The 18,653-nt window shown below is 33.8% G+C and overlaps 4 protein-coding genes across 6 annotated transcripts in view; 3 read left to right on the top strand and 1 right to left on the bottom strand.

Annotated features, from left to right (window-relative positions):
• mbo (Nuclear pore complex protein Nup88) overlaps positions 1 to 6,946 on the bottom strand; it is a 136,098-nt gene extending 129,152 nt beyond the window's left edge. For all 3 annotated transcript variants that reach the window (XM_080159139.1, XM_080159141.1, XM_080159138.1), the window contains exon 1: positions 6,928 to 6,946. The gene's annotated coding sequence lies outside the window, so the exon portion shown is untranslated. The remainder of the gene's footprint in view (positions 1 to 6,927) is intronic.
• Positions 1 to 18,653, top strand: part of LOC145317861 (uncharacterized) — a 63,364-nt gene that overhangs the window by 19,637 nt on the left and 25,074 nt on the right. The window contains exons 18-29 of the mRNA XM_080159133.1: positions 1,146 to 1,266; positions 1,755 to 1,849; positions 2,132 to 2,222; positions 4,543 to 4,629; positions 7,418 to 7,479; positions 8,311 to 8,427; positions 9,049 to 9,234; positions 10,411 to 10,484; positions 10,798 to 10,879; positions 11,602 to 11,701; positions 12,210 to 12,297; positions 12,428 to 12,454. Of these exons, the coding sequence (XP_080015259.1) occupies positions 1,146 to 1,266; positions 1,755 to 1,849; positions 2,132 to 2,222; positions 4,543 to 4,629; positions 7,418 to 7,479; positions 8,311 to 8,427; positions 9,049 to 9,234; positions 10,411 to 10,484; positions 10,798 to 10,879; positions 11,602 to 11,701; positions 12,210 to 12,297; positions 12,428 to 12,454 (1,130 nt within the window). The remainder of the gene's footprint in view (positions 1 to 1,145; positions 1,267 to 1,754; positions 1,850 to 2,131; positions 2,223 to 4,542; positions 4,630 to 7,417; positions 7,480 to 8,310; positions 8,428 to 9,048; positions 9,235 to 10,410; positions 10,485 to 10,797; positions 10,880 to 11,601; positions 11,702 to 12,209; positions 12,298 to 12,427; positions 12,455 to 18,653) is intronic.
• MED18 (mediator complex subunit 18) overlaps positions 16,660 to 18,653 on the top strand; it is a 550,858-nt gene continuing 548,864 nt past the window's right edge. The window contains exon 1 of the mRNA XM_080159166.1: positions 16,660 to 16,692. The gene's annotated coding sequence lies outside the window, so the exon portion shown is untranslated. The remainder of the gene's footprint in view (positions 16,693 to 18,653) is intronic.
• LOC145317859 (uncharacterized) overlaps positions 16,672 to 18,653 on the top strand; it is a 266,488-nt gene continuing 264,506 nt past the window's right edge. The window contains exon 1 of the mRNA XM_080159130.1: positions 16,672 to 16,691. The gene's annotated coding sequence lies outside the window, so the exon portion shown is untranslated. The remainder of the gene's footprint in view (positions 16,692 to 18,653) is intronic.

Genomic DNA, 18,653 nt, shown 5'->3' with positions numbered 1-18,653 from the left:
AATACAAAGTAGCTTGATGTCTGTCCGTCTGTCCGTCTGACCGTCTGTCCGTCTGTCTGTCCGTCTGTCTGTCTGTCCCTTAAGATCTCGGTAACCACTGAACCGATCGGATTCTACTCTTCAGGGAATATACCTACTGGTCCTGTGGTGGTTTTAGGCTACTTTCTTGGGGGGTGGGACACCCCCAACCCCCCCAAAAATAAAAAAAAATCCAACCCCCCAAATTTTTTTTTTTACATTTTTTGTAAAATCTCAGTAACTGCTGATCAAATTGGGCTCTACCCTTCTGGGAATATACATACTGGACCTTTGGTGGTTTTAAGCTATTTTCTTGGGGGGTGGGACACCCCAACCCCCCCAAAAAGAAAAAAAATCCCGACTCCCAATATTTTTTATTTTTTTTTAAAACAAAAATCAGTAATTGGGGTGGGGGAACCCCACTGCAACATGGGGCGAAGCCCCCATGAATCCCCCCCCCCCGAAAAATTTTAATTTTTGTGTATGCGAACAACCTAGATCTAATTTTTACGAATTGAAATTTTTGTGTATACGGCAAACAACCTGGGTTTAATTTGTACAAATTAAAATTTTTGTGCATAAAGCGCACAACCTGGGTTTAATTTTACCACAGAGTAATTAAACAAAGAATATTTTTTTGAATATTTCTATTAAGGAGGGTTGACTTCCCAAAACTATATAGGGCGAAGCCCCTAGAGGCTAGGGGCGAAGCCGCTAGTAATCTATAATAGAGGTAATTTTGTTTATCATCATTAAAATGTATGTTTTTCAATTTAACCTTCATTGTCTTATCCCTTAATATCCCTGTATTTCAGACGATAGTGGACAATTTACTGCCACGTCTCGCGGTCGTAGTGGTCATGCGTCATATTTGAAGGGTGACGCAAATTTCAGATCTCGTTTTTCGCTGATTTTTCTTCATAAGATTAAAGCGATGCTTGCAAGATTATTTAATTCGCTATAATATAAAGATAAATTTTTCTCAAATCGCGAAATCATGGATCTGAAATTTGCGTCACCCCCCCCCCCCCCCCAACCTGAAAGTGGGGAAGAGAATAAGGGAGGGGGTAGAACCGGTTATAATAATGTTTTGTTTTCTTGACTTTAAATTAAACCCTACCTTTCAGACTTGTTTTTGTTCTCCCGGCTTTGTGGAAGTGCAGGGGGAATGCAATGACATCAACGAGTGCAATGATAACAATGGTGGCTGTGAGGAGTCTTGTGAAAATAAACCTGGATCTTATATTTGTAAGTAGATAGATAGATAGATAGGCAGAATGTCTGATTAAGAGATAGATAGATAGATTTAAATAGATTGATTTGAATTAATTGGCTGTGAGGAGTCTTGTGAAAATAAACCTGGATCTTATATTTGTAAGTAGATAGATAGATGGACAAATAGAATAATGGATATATGTTGGCAAATATAGAAATGATAGATAAAAGCTAGATTAATGCCTAACAGCAACATTGATGGATGAATGCATAGATAATTAATTAGATAGCTGGATAAGTGTGAATTGATAGATATAAAGATGAAAAGATATATAGATAGATTAGTTGACAATTAGGTGGATGAATAGATTGATAGATAATTAGCCAGGAATAGATATAGATTTGACTAAATAGGTGTATGGACACTGGACAGATGAACAAATTAATTTAGATGGATAGATGGAGGATTAGTTAAATGGATAATTCATCTTTTTTAGTATCTAATTATAACTGTATTTAAGGTGGCTGTCCAAGTGGGTATGAGCTTAGTGATGACTCTCACAGTTGTGTAGACACTAATGAATGTCTTGCTAATAATGGTCATGGTCCTTGTCAGGTATTTACAGACAGACAGACAGACAGATAGACAGTCATGTTAGTTGTCCAAGTTATTATGAACTTATTGATGACTATTACAGTTGTGTAGAAACTAATGAATGTCTTGCTAATAATGGTCATGGTCCTTGTCAGGTATTTACAGACAGACAGATGGACAGACAGACAGAAAAAAAACAGACAAACAAACAGACTGACAGATACACAGAAAAGGCAAAGATACAAGGAATTATAGAATTTAATCATTAGATTTAAAATTAAAGAAAATGTTCTTTAATTTCAGGATACTTGCATAAACGTGGATGGTTACTATTACTGTGAATGTAATAATATACCTGGCACCAGACTTGATACAGATAGACACACTTGTACAGGTATGACAGAGGTTAGGATCCTGCAGGGTCAAGGTATAGGACTCCGCAGGGTTAGGTCTTGTATAAATGTGGATGATTATTATTACTGTGAATGTAATAATAAACCTGGCACCAGGCTTGATACAGATAGTCACACTTGTACAGGTATAGAGGTTAGTATCCTCCAGGGTTGAGGTATTGGAACCCCACAGGGTTAAGATATAGGAACCCCGCAGGGTTAGGTCTTGTATAAATGTGGATGATTATTATTACTGTGAATGTAATAATATTTCTGGCACCAGGCTTGATACAGATAGACACACTTGTACAGGTATGGGCGTTAGGATCCTGCAGGGTTAAGGTATGGGAACCATACAAGGTTAGATCTTGTATTAGTGTAGATGGTTATTATTACTGTGAATGTAATAATATACCTGGCACCAGGCTTGATACAGATAGACACACATGTACAGGTATATAGGTTAGGATCCTGTAGGGTTTAGGTATGAGAGCCCTGCATGGTTAGTTCTTTTATAAATGTTGATGGTTACTATTACTGTGAATGTAATAATATGCCTGGCACCAGGCTTGATGCAGATAGACACACTTGTACAGGTATAGAGGTAAGGATTCTGTAGGGTTAGGGTATGGGATCCCCTCAGGGTTAGGTCTTGTATTAATGTAGATGGTTATTATTATTGTTAATGCAACAATATACCTGGCACTAGGCTTGATACAGATAGACATACTTGTACAGGTATAGGGGTTAGGGTCCTGCAGGGTTAGGGTGTGGGAACCCCACAGGGTTAGGTTTTGTATTAATGTGGATGATTATTATTACTGTGAATGTAATAATAAACCTGGCACCAGGCTTGGTACAGATAGACACACCTGTACAGGTATAGAGGTTAGGGTCCTGCAGGGTTAAGGTATGGAAACCCCGCAGGGTTAGGTCTCGTATAAATGTGGATGGTTATTATTACTGTGAATGTAATAATAAACCTGGCACCAGGCTTGATGCAGATAGACACACATGTACAGGTATATAGGTTAGGATCCTGTAGGGTTTAGGTATGAGAGCCCTGCATGGTTAGTTCTTTTATAAATGTTGATGGTTACTATTACTGTGAATGTAATAATATGCCTGGCACCAGGCTAAATGCAGATAGACACACTTGTACAGGTATAGAGGTTAGGATTCTGTAGGGTTAGGGTATGGGATCCCCTCAGGGTTAGGTCTTTATAAATGGTTATTGTTACTGTGAATGTAATAATATGCCTGGCACCAGGCTTGATACAGATAGACACACCTGTACAGGTATAGAGGTTAGGATCCTGCCAGGTTAAGGTATGGGACCCAGCAGGGTTAGGTCTTGTAAAAATGTAGATGGTTATTATTATTACTGTGAATGTAATAATATACCTGGCACCAGGCTTGATACAGACAGACACACTTGTACAGGTATAGGGGTTAGGTTCCTGCAGGGTTAAGGTATGGGAACCCCACAGGGTTAGGTCTGGTATTAAAAGATGGACACTATTACTGTGAATGTAATAATATACCTGGCACTAGGCTTAATGCATATAGACATACTTGTACAGGTATAGAGGTTAGGATCCTGCAGGGTTAGGGTATGGGAACCCCGCAGTGAGAGAAGGGACATTGGCACGTTTATTGCTCTAGTCCCCTAAGTTTATATTCGTTGGCTAACCAACATAGGAGACTTTTATTAAATTTTGATTGGTTGGTTCATTAAATTGAGTGTCGAAAGGTTTCACTAACTAAATGTAATCTTCAGAATTTTGTGAATGGGGTAATTTTGTGTACATTAATTTATCGGCCATTGTCCTATCCTTTAAGATCCATGGTTAAAACGTGGCTAGTAGGTACTTACATTTTTAAATTTTAATTTCTTAACCTTAATCAAGGAACTATTTCATTGAATAATTAAAATTTTAAAAAATGCCTACTTTTTAAATCCCAATAGAAAGTAACAGGATCTCTGTGTTTCTGTCTATACCGAAGGATCTCGCTAACTGCTAAACCGTTATAGTTCTCCTCATAGATCTTTGGAAGGTTTATAACTTTTTTATGGGAGGGTACCACCACCCTCCTTATCTATACTATTAAACTCTCGACTAATATGTAATGACACTGTAATGAATATTATAAAGTTGGTGTATTAATGGGAAAAGGTTTAAAGGATTTTTCCGGTATGGTTTCTAAACCGTTTAATATCCACTGGAGAACCGGTTCTCAGCAATACTGAAAAAATGTGTGGAAAGCTGTTTATAATACGATGCGATAAATAACTATTTTTATGTTCTAATTATATTTTAGTTGTAAATCTTTGTGAGGAAAGAAATGGGGGTTGTTCGCATTTCTGCCATTCTACTCATGGACAGTCCTATTGTAGCTGTCCTGCAGGTAAAATTTTTAGATGGACAGTCTTTTTTTATTAAGAATTAAGAAACGGGGGATGGTCCAATTTCTGCCATTCTACCCATGGGCAGGAACCTAGTAATAGTGTCTAATTTTTTATCTTTGTGACGTAACAAAAATCCATCTCTTTTTGAGGGGTTTTCTTTCCCACCTCCCCTCTCATCCTTCGATTTTTGTTACGTCACAAAAATAAAAAGTTAGACACTATTACTAGGTTCCATGGGATTGGGCAGTCCTATTGTAGCTGTCCCACAGGTAAAAAGTTTCATTTGGAAGGTTCTTTTTATCATAATAAGATTTTGAATGAAATTTGTCTTGCATATTAGTAAAAAGTTTAGTTGGAAAGTCTTTTTATCATGAATATTAAGAAACGGGGGTTGGTCACATTTCTGCCATTCTAACCATGGACCTATTGTAGCTGTTCAGAATGTTTGAAAAAAGTCTCATTTGGACATAATGATATTTTGGAAGATATTTTTTACCCATGAACAGTCCTATTGTAGATGTCCCGAAGGTTAGTAAAAAGTTTCCTTTGGGCAGTCTTTTTTTGTCATAAATAAGCTAGAATTTAAAGGATGCAATTGTACTTTCTTTAATCAAGAAAAATACACACTTTTGTACAAATATCAGGGTGGGAGAGGACATTGGGTTGTTTATTACACTAGTCCCCAAAGTTTTATTATAACGTTAGCTTAGCATCTTTGGGAACTTTAATATAATTTTGAATGGTTGGTGCATTAAGTTGAGTGTCCATGCATTTCAACCAATAATTGTAATCTACAGAAGGGGTAATTTTGTGTATCATCATTTGGGATTTATCAATTGTCCTATCCCTATAGACCCTTGATTAATATTAATTTTAAAAATACACACTTATGTACAAATATCCTGCAAATATATTTATAATTTTTTTTTAATTTGCAAAAATGAATAAAAATGTAAAGATAAAAAATTGTATTAAATATGAAGAAAACAAATATTATTATAAATAGAATAAGAAGTTGGGGCCGCAAAACTAAACAGTATATTTTATTTTAAAAAAGCAATTTAAAGCGAGAAAACATTGAAATTTTTTTGTGAAACTTACAATAAATGGCAGAAATAAATGATGTAAAAAAGTGGTTCACCATTTTAAAAAAATACCATGAGATGGATGCATTAATCTTAAATTTGTAATGAATAATAAAAAAACTTTTTGGCTTCATTAATGGGTCTTCTAAAGTTTTGGCTTTGGATCTGGATTGTCAAAATTCTTCTTTGCTGTCTCAAAAAATTCACTCAGTGACTTGTTTACATAACCACAAAGACATTTCCACTCATCATGCACACCAACCACCTCTGGATCGTTCAGGATACAATATTGTGTTTTATTTTTCCTGAGACCCTTGGACATAGCTGCGACTACCCTGGCTCTGTAGCGGTCATCCACTAATTTCTTTGCTCTGGCAAATTTTTTTTGGCAATTTTGAAAAGATTATTTTCGGCCGAGAGTAAAACTTGATGAGTATAACTCTTTTAAAATGTCTTTAGTCCTAATTCAAGAAAGAAATCTGGATTCATATCATGTATTGCTTCAGGAAAGCTGCCATCTTTTTACTAGTCATCATTTTAATGTATCCTGGTTTTTTTTGCCGCTATCATCTCCTCATGGGCATTCCAATCATCTTGGTCTGTTATTGTAATAATGTCTATGGCGTTCACCATATCATTAGTCTTCTCTACTAATTTTGTGACCAGATTGTTTTGCTCATCTTTTTCACTCACAGTAGCACACAAACATTTACTTCCTTCTTGATTTCTTCAATAGTAGGTTTTAACACTTCAATAACCTGTTGTGCTATTTTGCTACTTAATTCCAAAATTTTTCTTTTTGATTATTTATCAATTTCTTCCTCACCTCCTGCACTTCATTGGTTTTATCCTCCTCCTCCTCTTCCCGATCCTCCTCTTCCCCATCCTCCTCTTCACTATCCTCCTCTTCCTTATCCTCCTCTTCAAAATCCTCCTCTTCTTCTTCCTCCTTCTCTTCTTCTTTATTTTTCCCTTTCTTTACAGCTTTCACTTTTTTATTACTTTTTGTTTTTTCTTTTGTGGTTGTGGTGAAGTATAACTCAATCCATGTTTAAATTGTAATTTCTTCGTCGATTTTGGTTCACAACTTCACATACATCCCTCCCTGCCATTTCAAATTGTCAATCCATCTCATCCAGTGCAAATTCACTTAAAAACTCTATTACTATTACATTTTTTCTTAGCAACTCTTTTGGGAGGCATTTTATTTCTCTTGTAGAAGTGAATCAAGCAATATTAGCTTGGTTGTTTTAGACTAATTCCAAAATCTGAATTTTCTGAATTAAGCATTACATTGAAATATCAAAATAATCGTTATATCATTACTTGGATGTTTCACCAGATTTTATGTACTCTAATGAAGCAATACTCTCAGCTTGCTAAAATAATAATACCACTTATCCTCTTTGCCCCATCCCATCTCCTCATCAATTTATCGTACAAAACTTAAAAATCTTCTAAACTTAGAATTTTAAAATCTAAAATTTTTGCTGATTTTATGGTCCAAACTAACAAATATTATTTCTCTCTTCAGGATAAATGAAAGTGTACATTTTATATCCGCGGAAAGCTGTTAATAATACGATGCGAGAAATAACTATTATTGTTCAAACTCAACTGTTTTAATTATCTCAGAAAAAAAACATGTATACTTGGTTTAATAGTCCCAACTAACAAATATTATTTATAATTATATCTTCAGGATACGAGCTCAGTGAAGATTTCAAGACATGCAAAGATGTGGATGAATGTAGGACTGTACAGGTTAGATTTTTTATTAGTACAAGTGTAGAAAGGACTGTACATATAAGATTTTAAGACACACAAAGACTGTACAGGTTAGATTTTTTATTAGTAAAAGTGTAGAATGGACTGTAAGTGTAGAAAGGACTGTACGTGTAATGTTTTAATATATGCAAAGACGTGGATGAATGCAGGACTGTACAGGTTATATTTTTTATTAGTACAAGTGTAGAAAGGACTGTACACATAAGATTTCAAGACATACACTGATACGTATGAATATAGGACTGTCCTGGTTAGATTTTTTATTAGTACAAGTGTAGAAAGGACTGTACATATAAGATTTTAAGACACACAAAGACTGTACAGGTTAGATTTTTTATTAGTACAAGTGTAGAAAGGACTGTACATATAAGATTTTAAGACACACAAAGACTGTACAGGTTAGATTTTTTATTAGTAAAAGTGTAGAAAGGACTGTACATATAAGATAAAAGACTTGGTTGTGTCCAGGTTAGATATTTCATAAGTACAAGTGTAGAAAGGACTGTTCATATAAGATTTCAAGACATCCAAAGACGTAGATGAATGTAGGACTGTCCAGGTTAGAATTTTCATTAGTACAGGTTTAGTAAGGCCCGTACATATAAGATTTCAAGACATACACTGATACGTATGAACATAGGACTGTCCAGGTTAGATTTTTCATTAGTACATGTGTAAAAAGGAAAGGAGTGAACAGGAGGTGATGGGGTAAAGGAGTTGGATGGGAGGTATCATTATTTTAGCCTGCTGCAATTATCACTGTATTAGAGATTATGAACATGCTTGTAATAATAAATCCATTCTTAGGGTGTGTGTGCTGAGCTATGTGAAAACTTGGAAGGATCCTACAGATGTGTCAGCAAACCACCAGAGGAGAAAAAATGTCCGGATTATTACACACTCAAGCAGGGAGAATGTGTCCCAGTAAGTTTTAACCATATATGTTTAGAAAATTAGCTTGCCTTATTAAAGGGTTCGTGCTTTCTGCTGTCCCCCAAAACGTTTCATACGGACAGACGGACATTTCAAATTATAGAGTTGCTACGCTACTAAAATGTTGGGTATTTATAACTGTTTAAAATATTTTTGGGTATAGTCCATTTCATGACAACGCCTCTTAAAGGGCGTTTCGCCATATTTTCACATTAGCTTTTGCTATATTTCTAGCCGCTGCGGGGGGCTCTAACCCTGCGAGGTTAATTGCCTAACCCTTCGGGGCAATCACCTAACCTAACCTAACCTAAAAAAAAACTATCACAGCTACTTTGTGAATTCGACGAATTACCCCTTAAGAGGCGTTGTCACGAAAGGAACTATAAATTCAATGTAATTGAAATTGTTCTTTGATTTAATTGTATTACTTACTACTTTTGTTGTTATTTGTTAATTATTCTTGGAAATCACTGTATTTTACTTGTTATGCTACCTTTTGATTTGATGTATATTGTATGAGTATCCGCTGGATTTATGAAATTAAAAAAAAAATATATATAATTTAAAAATTTATCATTTTCAAAATTTAAATTTATTTTGATTCTTTTCTAGGATTGTCGCCCCGGTGAAGAATTAGTGGATGGTTCGTGCACCCCCGAGTGTAGGGAGGGTCAGACGCGCGGCGACGACGGAGTGTGCACCCCCCTGTGCACGGATGGAATGCGCGCACGCTCGGATGATGGTCAGTGTGTGACTGCTTGCTACCCAGGGGTGTGCGGGGATCATGGCAGGTGCCAGGTATAGTAGTATATATATTTTTACTTGGATGTTCCACCATATTTTCATGTACTCTGATGCTCGTATCTGGCTAAAATTACATTATCCCATACATCCCCTCCTACTGGTTGAACGATCTGACCTATAAATATTAGCAAGCTAAATTGACGACAAATTTTTCAATATTTTCACGCATATCCTATATCAATTAGAATACTAAGGTGGAAGTATGTTGTCTGTGTGTAAAATAATATCTCTTAAATTACAAATTGATAAGGAGAATGTAAAAAATAATGTACTATATTTTTAGCCTCGAACAAAGAAGAGGGGAGGGTTAAATCCTCATACTTAAATTTAATTGTAATGCAAAAAGCAACATCAGTTTTATAATGAAATATCCTAATTATCTAGGGATGGCGACAATTGCTTAAAACCATCAAATGACTAGTTTATTTTATCCCTGAAAACACACTATTTAGTGATAACAGAGATCTTAAGCTTCAGAAGGACAGACATCGTTCTACTTTTTATTATATTAGCTATTTATCAATATTTTTAAGGATGGATATGATGGATATTCTTGTACTTGTGATAGTGGATATTATAATATCTATATTTATATATTAGGATGGTTATGATGGATATTCTTGTACTTGTGATAGTGGATATTATAATATCTATATTTATATATTAGGATGGATATGATGGATATTCTTGTACTTGTGATAATGGATATTATAATATATATATTTGTATATTAGGATGGATATGATGGATATTCTTGTACTTGTGATAGTGGATATTATAATATCTATATTTATATATTAGGATGGACATAATGGATATTCTTGTACTTGTGATAGTAGATATTATAATATCTATATTTATATATTAGGATGGATATAATGGATATTCTTGTACTTGTGATAGTGGATATTATAATATCTATCTGAAAATTCATATTTGCCTAGTTTTTTGGTTTGCAGTTTATATTAGGATGGATATTATGGATATTCTTGTACTTGTGATAATGGATAATTTAATATCTATATTTATATATTAGGATGGATATGATGGATATTCTTGTTCTTGTGATAGTGGATATTATAATATCTATATTTATATATTAGGATGGATATTATGGATATTCTTGTACTTGTGATAATGGATATTATAATATCTATATTTATATATTAGGATGGATATGATGGATATTCTTGTACTTGTGATAGTGGATATCAGTTCAGCTCTGGAACATGCTTAGACAAGGAATAACTTTTTATTAGTAGAAAATATTGACAGAAATTTTTGCACTACAAAGTAATTTTGTGGCAGTCAACATGTTTTTTTTTTAATTCTATGTTGTTGAAAAATATTTCAATAAATCAGTCTTATTTTATCTAAATTTTAAAAGTATTCATCCAGTTCATTCTTAAGTAATGACAAAAAAGAGACCACTACTAATCACCAAGCTTGAATTCAGCTCTTATAAGAAATGCCATTTTACAATAAAATACAGATTTTGTCTCAATAATTATCATTTTTTTTAAGACGACCTTTTTATGAAAAAGTTATATAACAGGATGAATGCGAAGAAAGTCAGGAGCTTTGTCAACCCCATGGACAATGTACCAATACTATTGGTTCATACTACTGTCATTGTAGGGTATGTAATATATATATATATACTCAGGGATACTAGGGATAGTATAGTCAGGAGATATGTCAACCCCATGGACAATGTACCAATACTATTGGTACATACTACTGTCATTGTAGGGTATGTAATATATGTATATATACTCAGGGATACTAGGCATAGTGTAGTCAGGAGATATGTCAACCTCATGGACAATGTACCAATACTATTGGTTCATACTACTGTCATTGTAGGGTATGTAATATATATATATATATACTCAGGGATACTAGGGATAGTATAGTCAGGAGATATGTCAACCTCATGGACAATGTACCAATACTATTGGTTCATACTACTGTCATTGTAGGGTATGTGATATATATATATATACTCAGGGATACCAGGGATAGTATAGTCAGGAGATATGTCAACCCCATGGACAATGTACCAATACTATTGGTACATACTACTGTCATTGTAGAGTATGTAATATATATATATATACTCAGGGATACCAGGGATAGTATAGTCAGGAGATATGTCAACCCCATGGACAATGTACCAACACTATTGGTTCATACTACTGTCATTGCAGGGTATGTAACACAATTACTCTTATGTATATTGAAATTATTGGTGGGAAGTTTAGACACTGTAACTTTGTAGGATTTAAACTTAACCCCATAATTTTTAGGTCAAGTTTCTTATATTCAAAATGTTTGGAATTAATAGATTTACATTTTCAGCCTGGCTATAGAAATGAGAATGGAAACTGTGTGGATGTTGATGAATGTAGTCAAAGTCAAAGCTCTAGCTATTGTGCTCAGAAATGTATAAATACTGTAGGTAAATAGATTTAATTTTATTTAATAAAAGCCATAGGGCCTCTAGCACACAGTAGTGACATATGGTGTAAATATCAGTATTACCATAGTCAAAGCAGTTATTGTGCTTAGAAATGTATAAATACTGTAGGTAATTAGATTTGATTTTATTTACTTAAAGCCTTAGGGCCTCTAGTATACAGTAGTAACATTTTGTGGTAATACTGTTGTCAAAGCAATTATTGTGCCCAAAAATGAATAATGTAGGTAATTATTATTTACCTAATTTACTTAAAACCATAGGGCCTTTATTATACAGTAGTGACATCTGGTGTTAAAATCTGAACTAAAATATACAGTGTGAGTCCAATTAGAATAAGGTTTTCACTTTCTGAGAAAACCAGAAGGAATATGAAAAAAATTTAACAAATTCTTTGTTAAGAAATACAAATTATTTTAGATAATTTATTATATTTTAAAATTCGGCAGTTCTCAAAGATTGAAGTTTAAATTGACACCTTATTATTTAGGTAGTTATCATTGTGAATGTTGGGAGGGGTATACCCTGGCGGCCCCAGGGGCCAATACATGTGTAGATATTGATGAGTGCAGCCTTAGGTAAATATTTGTTAGTTATACTATATGTAAAATTCAACATTGAAATAAGCTTTTATATGAAATTAAAAAGAGATTAAATACTGACAATAAACAACTTTTTTATCATTTTTAATAGAAAAAAATTTTTTAGGCCAGCAATCTGTGAACAAGATTGTAGGACAGTTTAGACATTATTTTTTTGTTCAAAATAAAATAATTTTGAAAGCCAAGCTCTTCTATGATTAGGGTTGGTCAGTCTGTAGCAACTCTATAATCATTACCAGAAAGGCACTACGTTCTTTTAAAATAACTGATATAATACAGTATTACAATGATATGCTAAAAATCCAATCATGTCAATTTAATTTAAAATGTATTTACTCAACTTTGAAACAAGCTTATCTACAGCTCAGTTTAGACTTACAAATTTATGTTCTAATTATTAAGTTCTGAAACTACAGGAATTATAGTTTATTTGTCCCTCCTTCTGCTTTTAGAGCTTCACATTTCTAATATGTTCAGTTTGTGAGAAAATTTTAAAAATTACAATCATATGTAAAATTTAAAAAATAAATTATAAGCACTTTGGTAGTCAATTATTGACATTGTGGCTTCTTCCATATTGTTTGTTAGCAACTTGAACAAGGCTAGTCATGACGATTTTACCAATTCTTTAACATAAACTACTTCATTATTGCCTTCTGGCGCTCTAAGATTAAGGATGGGTCAATATTTGTCTCCCTGTTCAATGGCAAACAAACGATTAATTCGTAAACTGTCGATAGAGGATCCAATAAAAGGGCCTGAAATAAATTTCTTTTTTAACAAGGTTACTAGTTGGTCTGTACACAATGATCCAATTTTTTGTTTACCCATGTTGGAAGATTTGAATCATCTAAATTTGAAGTCATAGATTTATCAAATAAGGAATCAGCCCGATATCATATATGAAAGCATTACATAATTGTTAGTTAATCATGAAAAAACAACAGCCAGAAATGCGATAAATTGGCAGCTGCAGAACTCAGTGTACACAAACACAACATCTTTTAAAAGATGTCTTATTCATCCATGTTAGTATTCTAGTTTCTTGCTCGTTGTAAAGCTCAGAAGCTAGGTAGTGATTTGTCTTCTTAGTTTCAGCAGGTGCGAATGATTCCATTTCTTCATCTGCCATTTCTCAGCCATTTTCGTTACTGCTTACCAAGCTTTCACTTTCATGATTACGTTCTGTTCTATCACTGTTCACATTTTTGCTGGAAGGGAAAATAGATTTGGACTTTTTGATTGAAATGTGAGTAAAATGGTGTTTGATTTGAAAATTGTGTAGGTAGCAAATGATGATCTAAATTGTTTTGAAAATTTGTAGAATCACTATTTTTTAAATCTTGAATAAGTTAACACTTTTTCATGTAAGTAGGATCTGGTCACAAAAATCCATAACAAGGGGCATAATAACACTAAAATGTTGAGACCCCACAAATGAATCCACCAAACTCCCTCAAGATGGCCCATGCCTTAGTTATCCCATTACTAGTTTTGGAGTTCCATCATCACCTAATATTGTTTACCTGTTGATGTTTTCATTGTGGGACAGTAATGCACAGCAAACTTTAGCTGTCAATGCCTGATGTCCATTAAATCCCTCTTTGGGGCACATACAGAGTAAAATTACAGTTTCGATGAGTTAAACATTATATACACATATTTATTACCTAAATTCTTCATTCATGAAAGCATCAATTGCTTTATTAATGTTAACATTACCCCTGTCAGAATCAAATGATACTACTGATAAATGTGGAGCATCAGCATTTACAGCAATTCACTAACTAAACAAATAATTTATATAAAAATGCTCAGTATGTAAATTTTGAGTGCATTCAAGCTCATCTTAAAATGAATAATAAAATGTTTAATAATCTAGATACAGTTTCAAAGTTAAATAACAGTCAAAATTGGGGGAATAAAAGAAACAATATAGATAATAAAAAGAGGGAAAGGGTTCGAACACAAGAAAGAAAATTAAAAGTACTAGAGTGATGGTTCTTGCAGGATTGTCTTGAATTTGTCAGCATCACCCTCCTCCCACATTTCTTTGAGAATTTCTTAACCAGACATCTGCAGAAATCGTATTTATGAGATCCTAACAACTTTCATTATAATAAAACCCTACACCAATAACAACAAATAAATAAAACAATGACTTAGTTTCTTTTCCTGTTTAATACAAATATTATAACTAATTTTCAGGCATGCATGTATTTTAGAATTTTATGAAAGATTATCTTATTTCTTTTAATAATATTACTTTTTGAGCAGTAAAAAACCCGCATTGTCCTCATTTAAAAAAAAATCCATGTAAAGTTATCATGATAATGAAAAAAATGATAGACTATGTACTGCTAAACATATATAATTGGTTTTAACTGAAAGTTTATAGTAGTTAAAGATTGTTTCTTTTTTCCTGCAATTTTCAAAAAGGATATTAATTTTATAGATATTAATTACTTTACTATATAGATTTTGAGAATCTGCAAAATGATATTAAATTACTTACATTCAAAGATCTGCATGAACACCATGAATAATGGCTCCAATAAATCCAATGCATAACAACGTTACGGTCGGTAAATAATAATAAATTAATAGGTGGAGAACAGGACTTACCAGTGTTTTCAATTTGTTCAGTTCCTGAGCTTCATGTTATGGAAGGCATAACTAACCACCTCTTAAATGATGTCATAGTACCAATATGTAGAAGAGACAATTTAGAATCCTGCATCAAAGAAATAAGTCAAAATCCTAGGGGCAATGCCTTCAATGGCAATAATTCAATGAAGCTATTGGAAAATTGCAGAAAGATACTGGAGGATAACAACCTTGATGACATTGCAATGGCACCATTTGTTGAGGCAATGGAAGCTATCAAGCATCTAGTTAACCTGTGTTTTACAGCTAAAGATTATAATGAGAAAGATGTTGATAAGGTCACTGATGCTTTCAAAAATTCAAAGCAGAAGTATCTAAAGTGTATCTATTAGTTTAAAAGCACATGTGATTTTGTGTCATATTAGAGATGCTCTACTATATTAAGTGAAAAGTGTTGTGAGGCTCTTTATTTGGACTTTTCCAAAACGTGGCAAAAGTTCCAGTGCACAGCAATAATTATCCGCAAAAACTATTATAAGCTGGGCAGCCTCAAGTATGTATGATTCTTTGCTCATAACATTGTACATTATTGGAATAGAAATCATAATTCAAAATAATCATATTAATAGGATTGTTTTAAGGAAAAGGAAGAGCAAAAACATTACCCTAAATGAAAGATGGAACATATCTAATAATTCAATAATGTCAAGATCTATACTACACACCAGCTGGTGATCATATATCTAAAGCTATGTACTGTACATTGGTACCCTGCACCCTAAGGTGATTAACATTAAAATATAATTAAAAGAGTACATTAATTTTTAAAAGTTAAATTAATATCATCAATTAAAGTAGTGCTTTAGAAATGAGCAAAAATTGACTAGAATTTATAGATTGTAAATGACCTTCCAAATTGTACCTCCAAATCACCAGCAAATGGTAATGGCAATCTCATTGGAACCTTGGCAGCAAATCAAGTTAAAAATGATAATTTAGCACTGAGAACCTTAGCAAAGGGGACTGCTGTTAGTCCTAATTTCATTGGAGATACAGGGACATTCAAGTATTCTATAAGCTGCACAAAATATTCAGCTATACATTTTTTTAGGCTTTAAGATAAATAATATTCTTCAAAGAATTAAAAGATTTAATTTAAAAGGACATGCGATTTTATGTCATATCATAGATGCTCTACAATATTCTAGAGTAAACAACTTAGATCCTTAAGTGAACAGTGTTGTGAGGCAACTTTTGGACTTTTTTTTTAGAATTCAGATATTGTAAAGAATAAATTTTTTAATGAATATTGATACATAAATTCAAAAGCCCTGATTTTACTCCATACCAGAATACAATATTTATGAAGCAAATCCATAGTAAAAAAAAAAATTTAAAATCCCCTCAAAAAGTTATTTTGGGGCCTATTTTTGTTATTTTAGCTCTGCAGTATGATTCTACAGGTGTCTTAGTATATTTAAAATGTGCCCATTTAAAACAGTTTAATGTTAAACAGCAAGTCAATAAAACTCAAAATACTGAAAAGTTAAGACAGTTAGCAACCGAGCTAAAATGATTTTATAAACAGATTTGGCCATGGGCATATGTTTCACCTACACTTCACCAGTTATGCAGCCATTAATAGCAATTGTATGACAACAATGAGCAAAAGCCCCTTGGTTTATTTAATGAACAATCCAGTGATTCTAGGATTAAGTATAAACTGACCAAGCTTACTTTGCTTGATTCACTTCACTAAGAGAACAATATAAAACCTAAAGGGAAAAAATGGCAGAATCTCTCCAGGACAGCAGTATCCCGTTCCACCTCCTGGATGCTGACAACTACAACCACGAGGTATTTTGTCAGCTGGAAATGCGCGAAATCCGCGGGGTAATGGAGTCAGCCAAACGTGGAATTGATTTTTCCTACAAAAATTTCCCTGAAGATACCATAAACAAGGCATATCTAGATGCGTTTATGCCAACTTTTAACAGGATAGAGGTAGCCATCGACATGAGGGAGCTCACCATGGTCGGCCTATCTGAGGAGGAGGCTAGAGCCAAGCTCAACTCCCTCAGGTGGAAGGCCATGAGGGTCCTGACACAGATGCCCCCCGCAGTCGAGGCGTACTACCAGGCCTATGATAAAAATGTAGCCTGGTGCCTCCCCAATAAACTTCCCCCCCTTCAGGTTGGCAGCAGGTCAGAAAGCCAATGCAGCTCATAAACGACCGCCTAAACCATCTGGCTCAACAGTTCCGCGAGCTAAAATGAGGAAAATCACAGCTGGTAGCCGAGAATAGGACCCTCCGGGAGCAGGCAGAGAACCATGACGCGGACTTCCAGGCCCTACTGCACAGAGAGGTCTCCAGGGTCAACGACATCCATGCCCTGGAGGACAAGATGTGCGGCATGCATCTCAAAGCCATCGAACAGGAGGAGTACTTGGGCATCATGAGCCTTCAGCTGGACGCCAAGGAGGAGGAGATGGCGAATTTATCATTAAATTAAATTGTCATGTTATAGTTATCAGAATTTAATGATTAATGGCTTATTTTTTTCGTTTTTTATAACCATTTATAGAACTCATTTTATAAATATGATTTTAATATATTTTATCTTTTATTTTATTTTATAGTTTTAAACTAATTGTTCATTTCAGAACAATAAAACCTGAATGTTTATTGTGGAAAAAGTTCCCCCTTTTTAGAAATAGAAGAATTCATCTTTCATGCACAATTTTTTAAAATAAAAATAAAATTATATGTAATATTTAATTAAAACAATAAAGCGACAATATCTAAGCATATGATTGTTAGTTCATCAGTATAATTATATTCTAATTGGTAAAACTTTACAATTAATTTTGTAGTCCTCCCATTTAAAAAGAGATAGAATGGTAATACAATTTAGCGCGGCAACAGCACTTAGTAGGCCTCTGGGCCCACTGCCTATTTTCGTCTTCTAGTTGCTTTGATTCCTCTCTTTTATATATTTCTCTATGTGTCACCCCCATCTCAATTGGTGTATTTTGTTGTATGTTTTGTCATTTAATTCTATTTCAGGATTAAGTATATAAGGTCGTACAGATCAGGGACATCCTGTAGAGCCAGGTAAATGTCCTCTAATGTTGATATTAGTAATATTAGAATGGCAATGAGATCCCACTCTTATATAGGTGCAAGAAAAAGGGTAATGATTAGCCGTATTAAACCCTAACCTGATCACCTGCTACACTTAGACCACTATACCCTGCAGCACCTCATCACTCAGCACTCAACCATGCACCACCATAACCGGTACCTCATCCAGCTCAATAAATACAGATGAATCATCTTTTGCATTATCAACATCTCTGGTATCTCACTTACATCACCTGTAGAGCTTCCCAGATCCCTCGCTGCTTTCAGACGACTAAACTTTCGATTTGGAAATATACAACAAAGCAGCTCTGGCCTCACTAGACATGTCGTTTAATTAAATCCACATTTAATTTTTTTTTTTAATTAAAAATTCACTTTATTTTATCTTATGTTTTTATATAATCATGTCATTTTTCTTTATTGAAAGTGTTTTGTCAAATAAAATACATATTGATAGATTTGCAACTTTTGCAAAACCGTTGGGCACAGATCAAAAAGTTTACTGCTACAGTATAACTGGTACAAGACCAAGAAAATTCTTAAATTATGTCTTAAATATCTATTTTTAATCTTAATTTGT

This window comes from Acartia tonsa, chromosome 4, assembly GCF_053477335.1.
Source record: "Acartia tonsa isolate MP-2025a chromosome 4, ASM5347733v1, whole genome shotgun sequence".
NCBI lineage: Eukaryota > Metazoa > Arthropoda > Copepoda > Calanoida > Acartiidae > Acartia > Acartia tonsa.
This window is presented reverse-complemented; position numbering and strand designations above follow the sequence as displayed.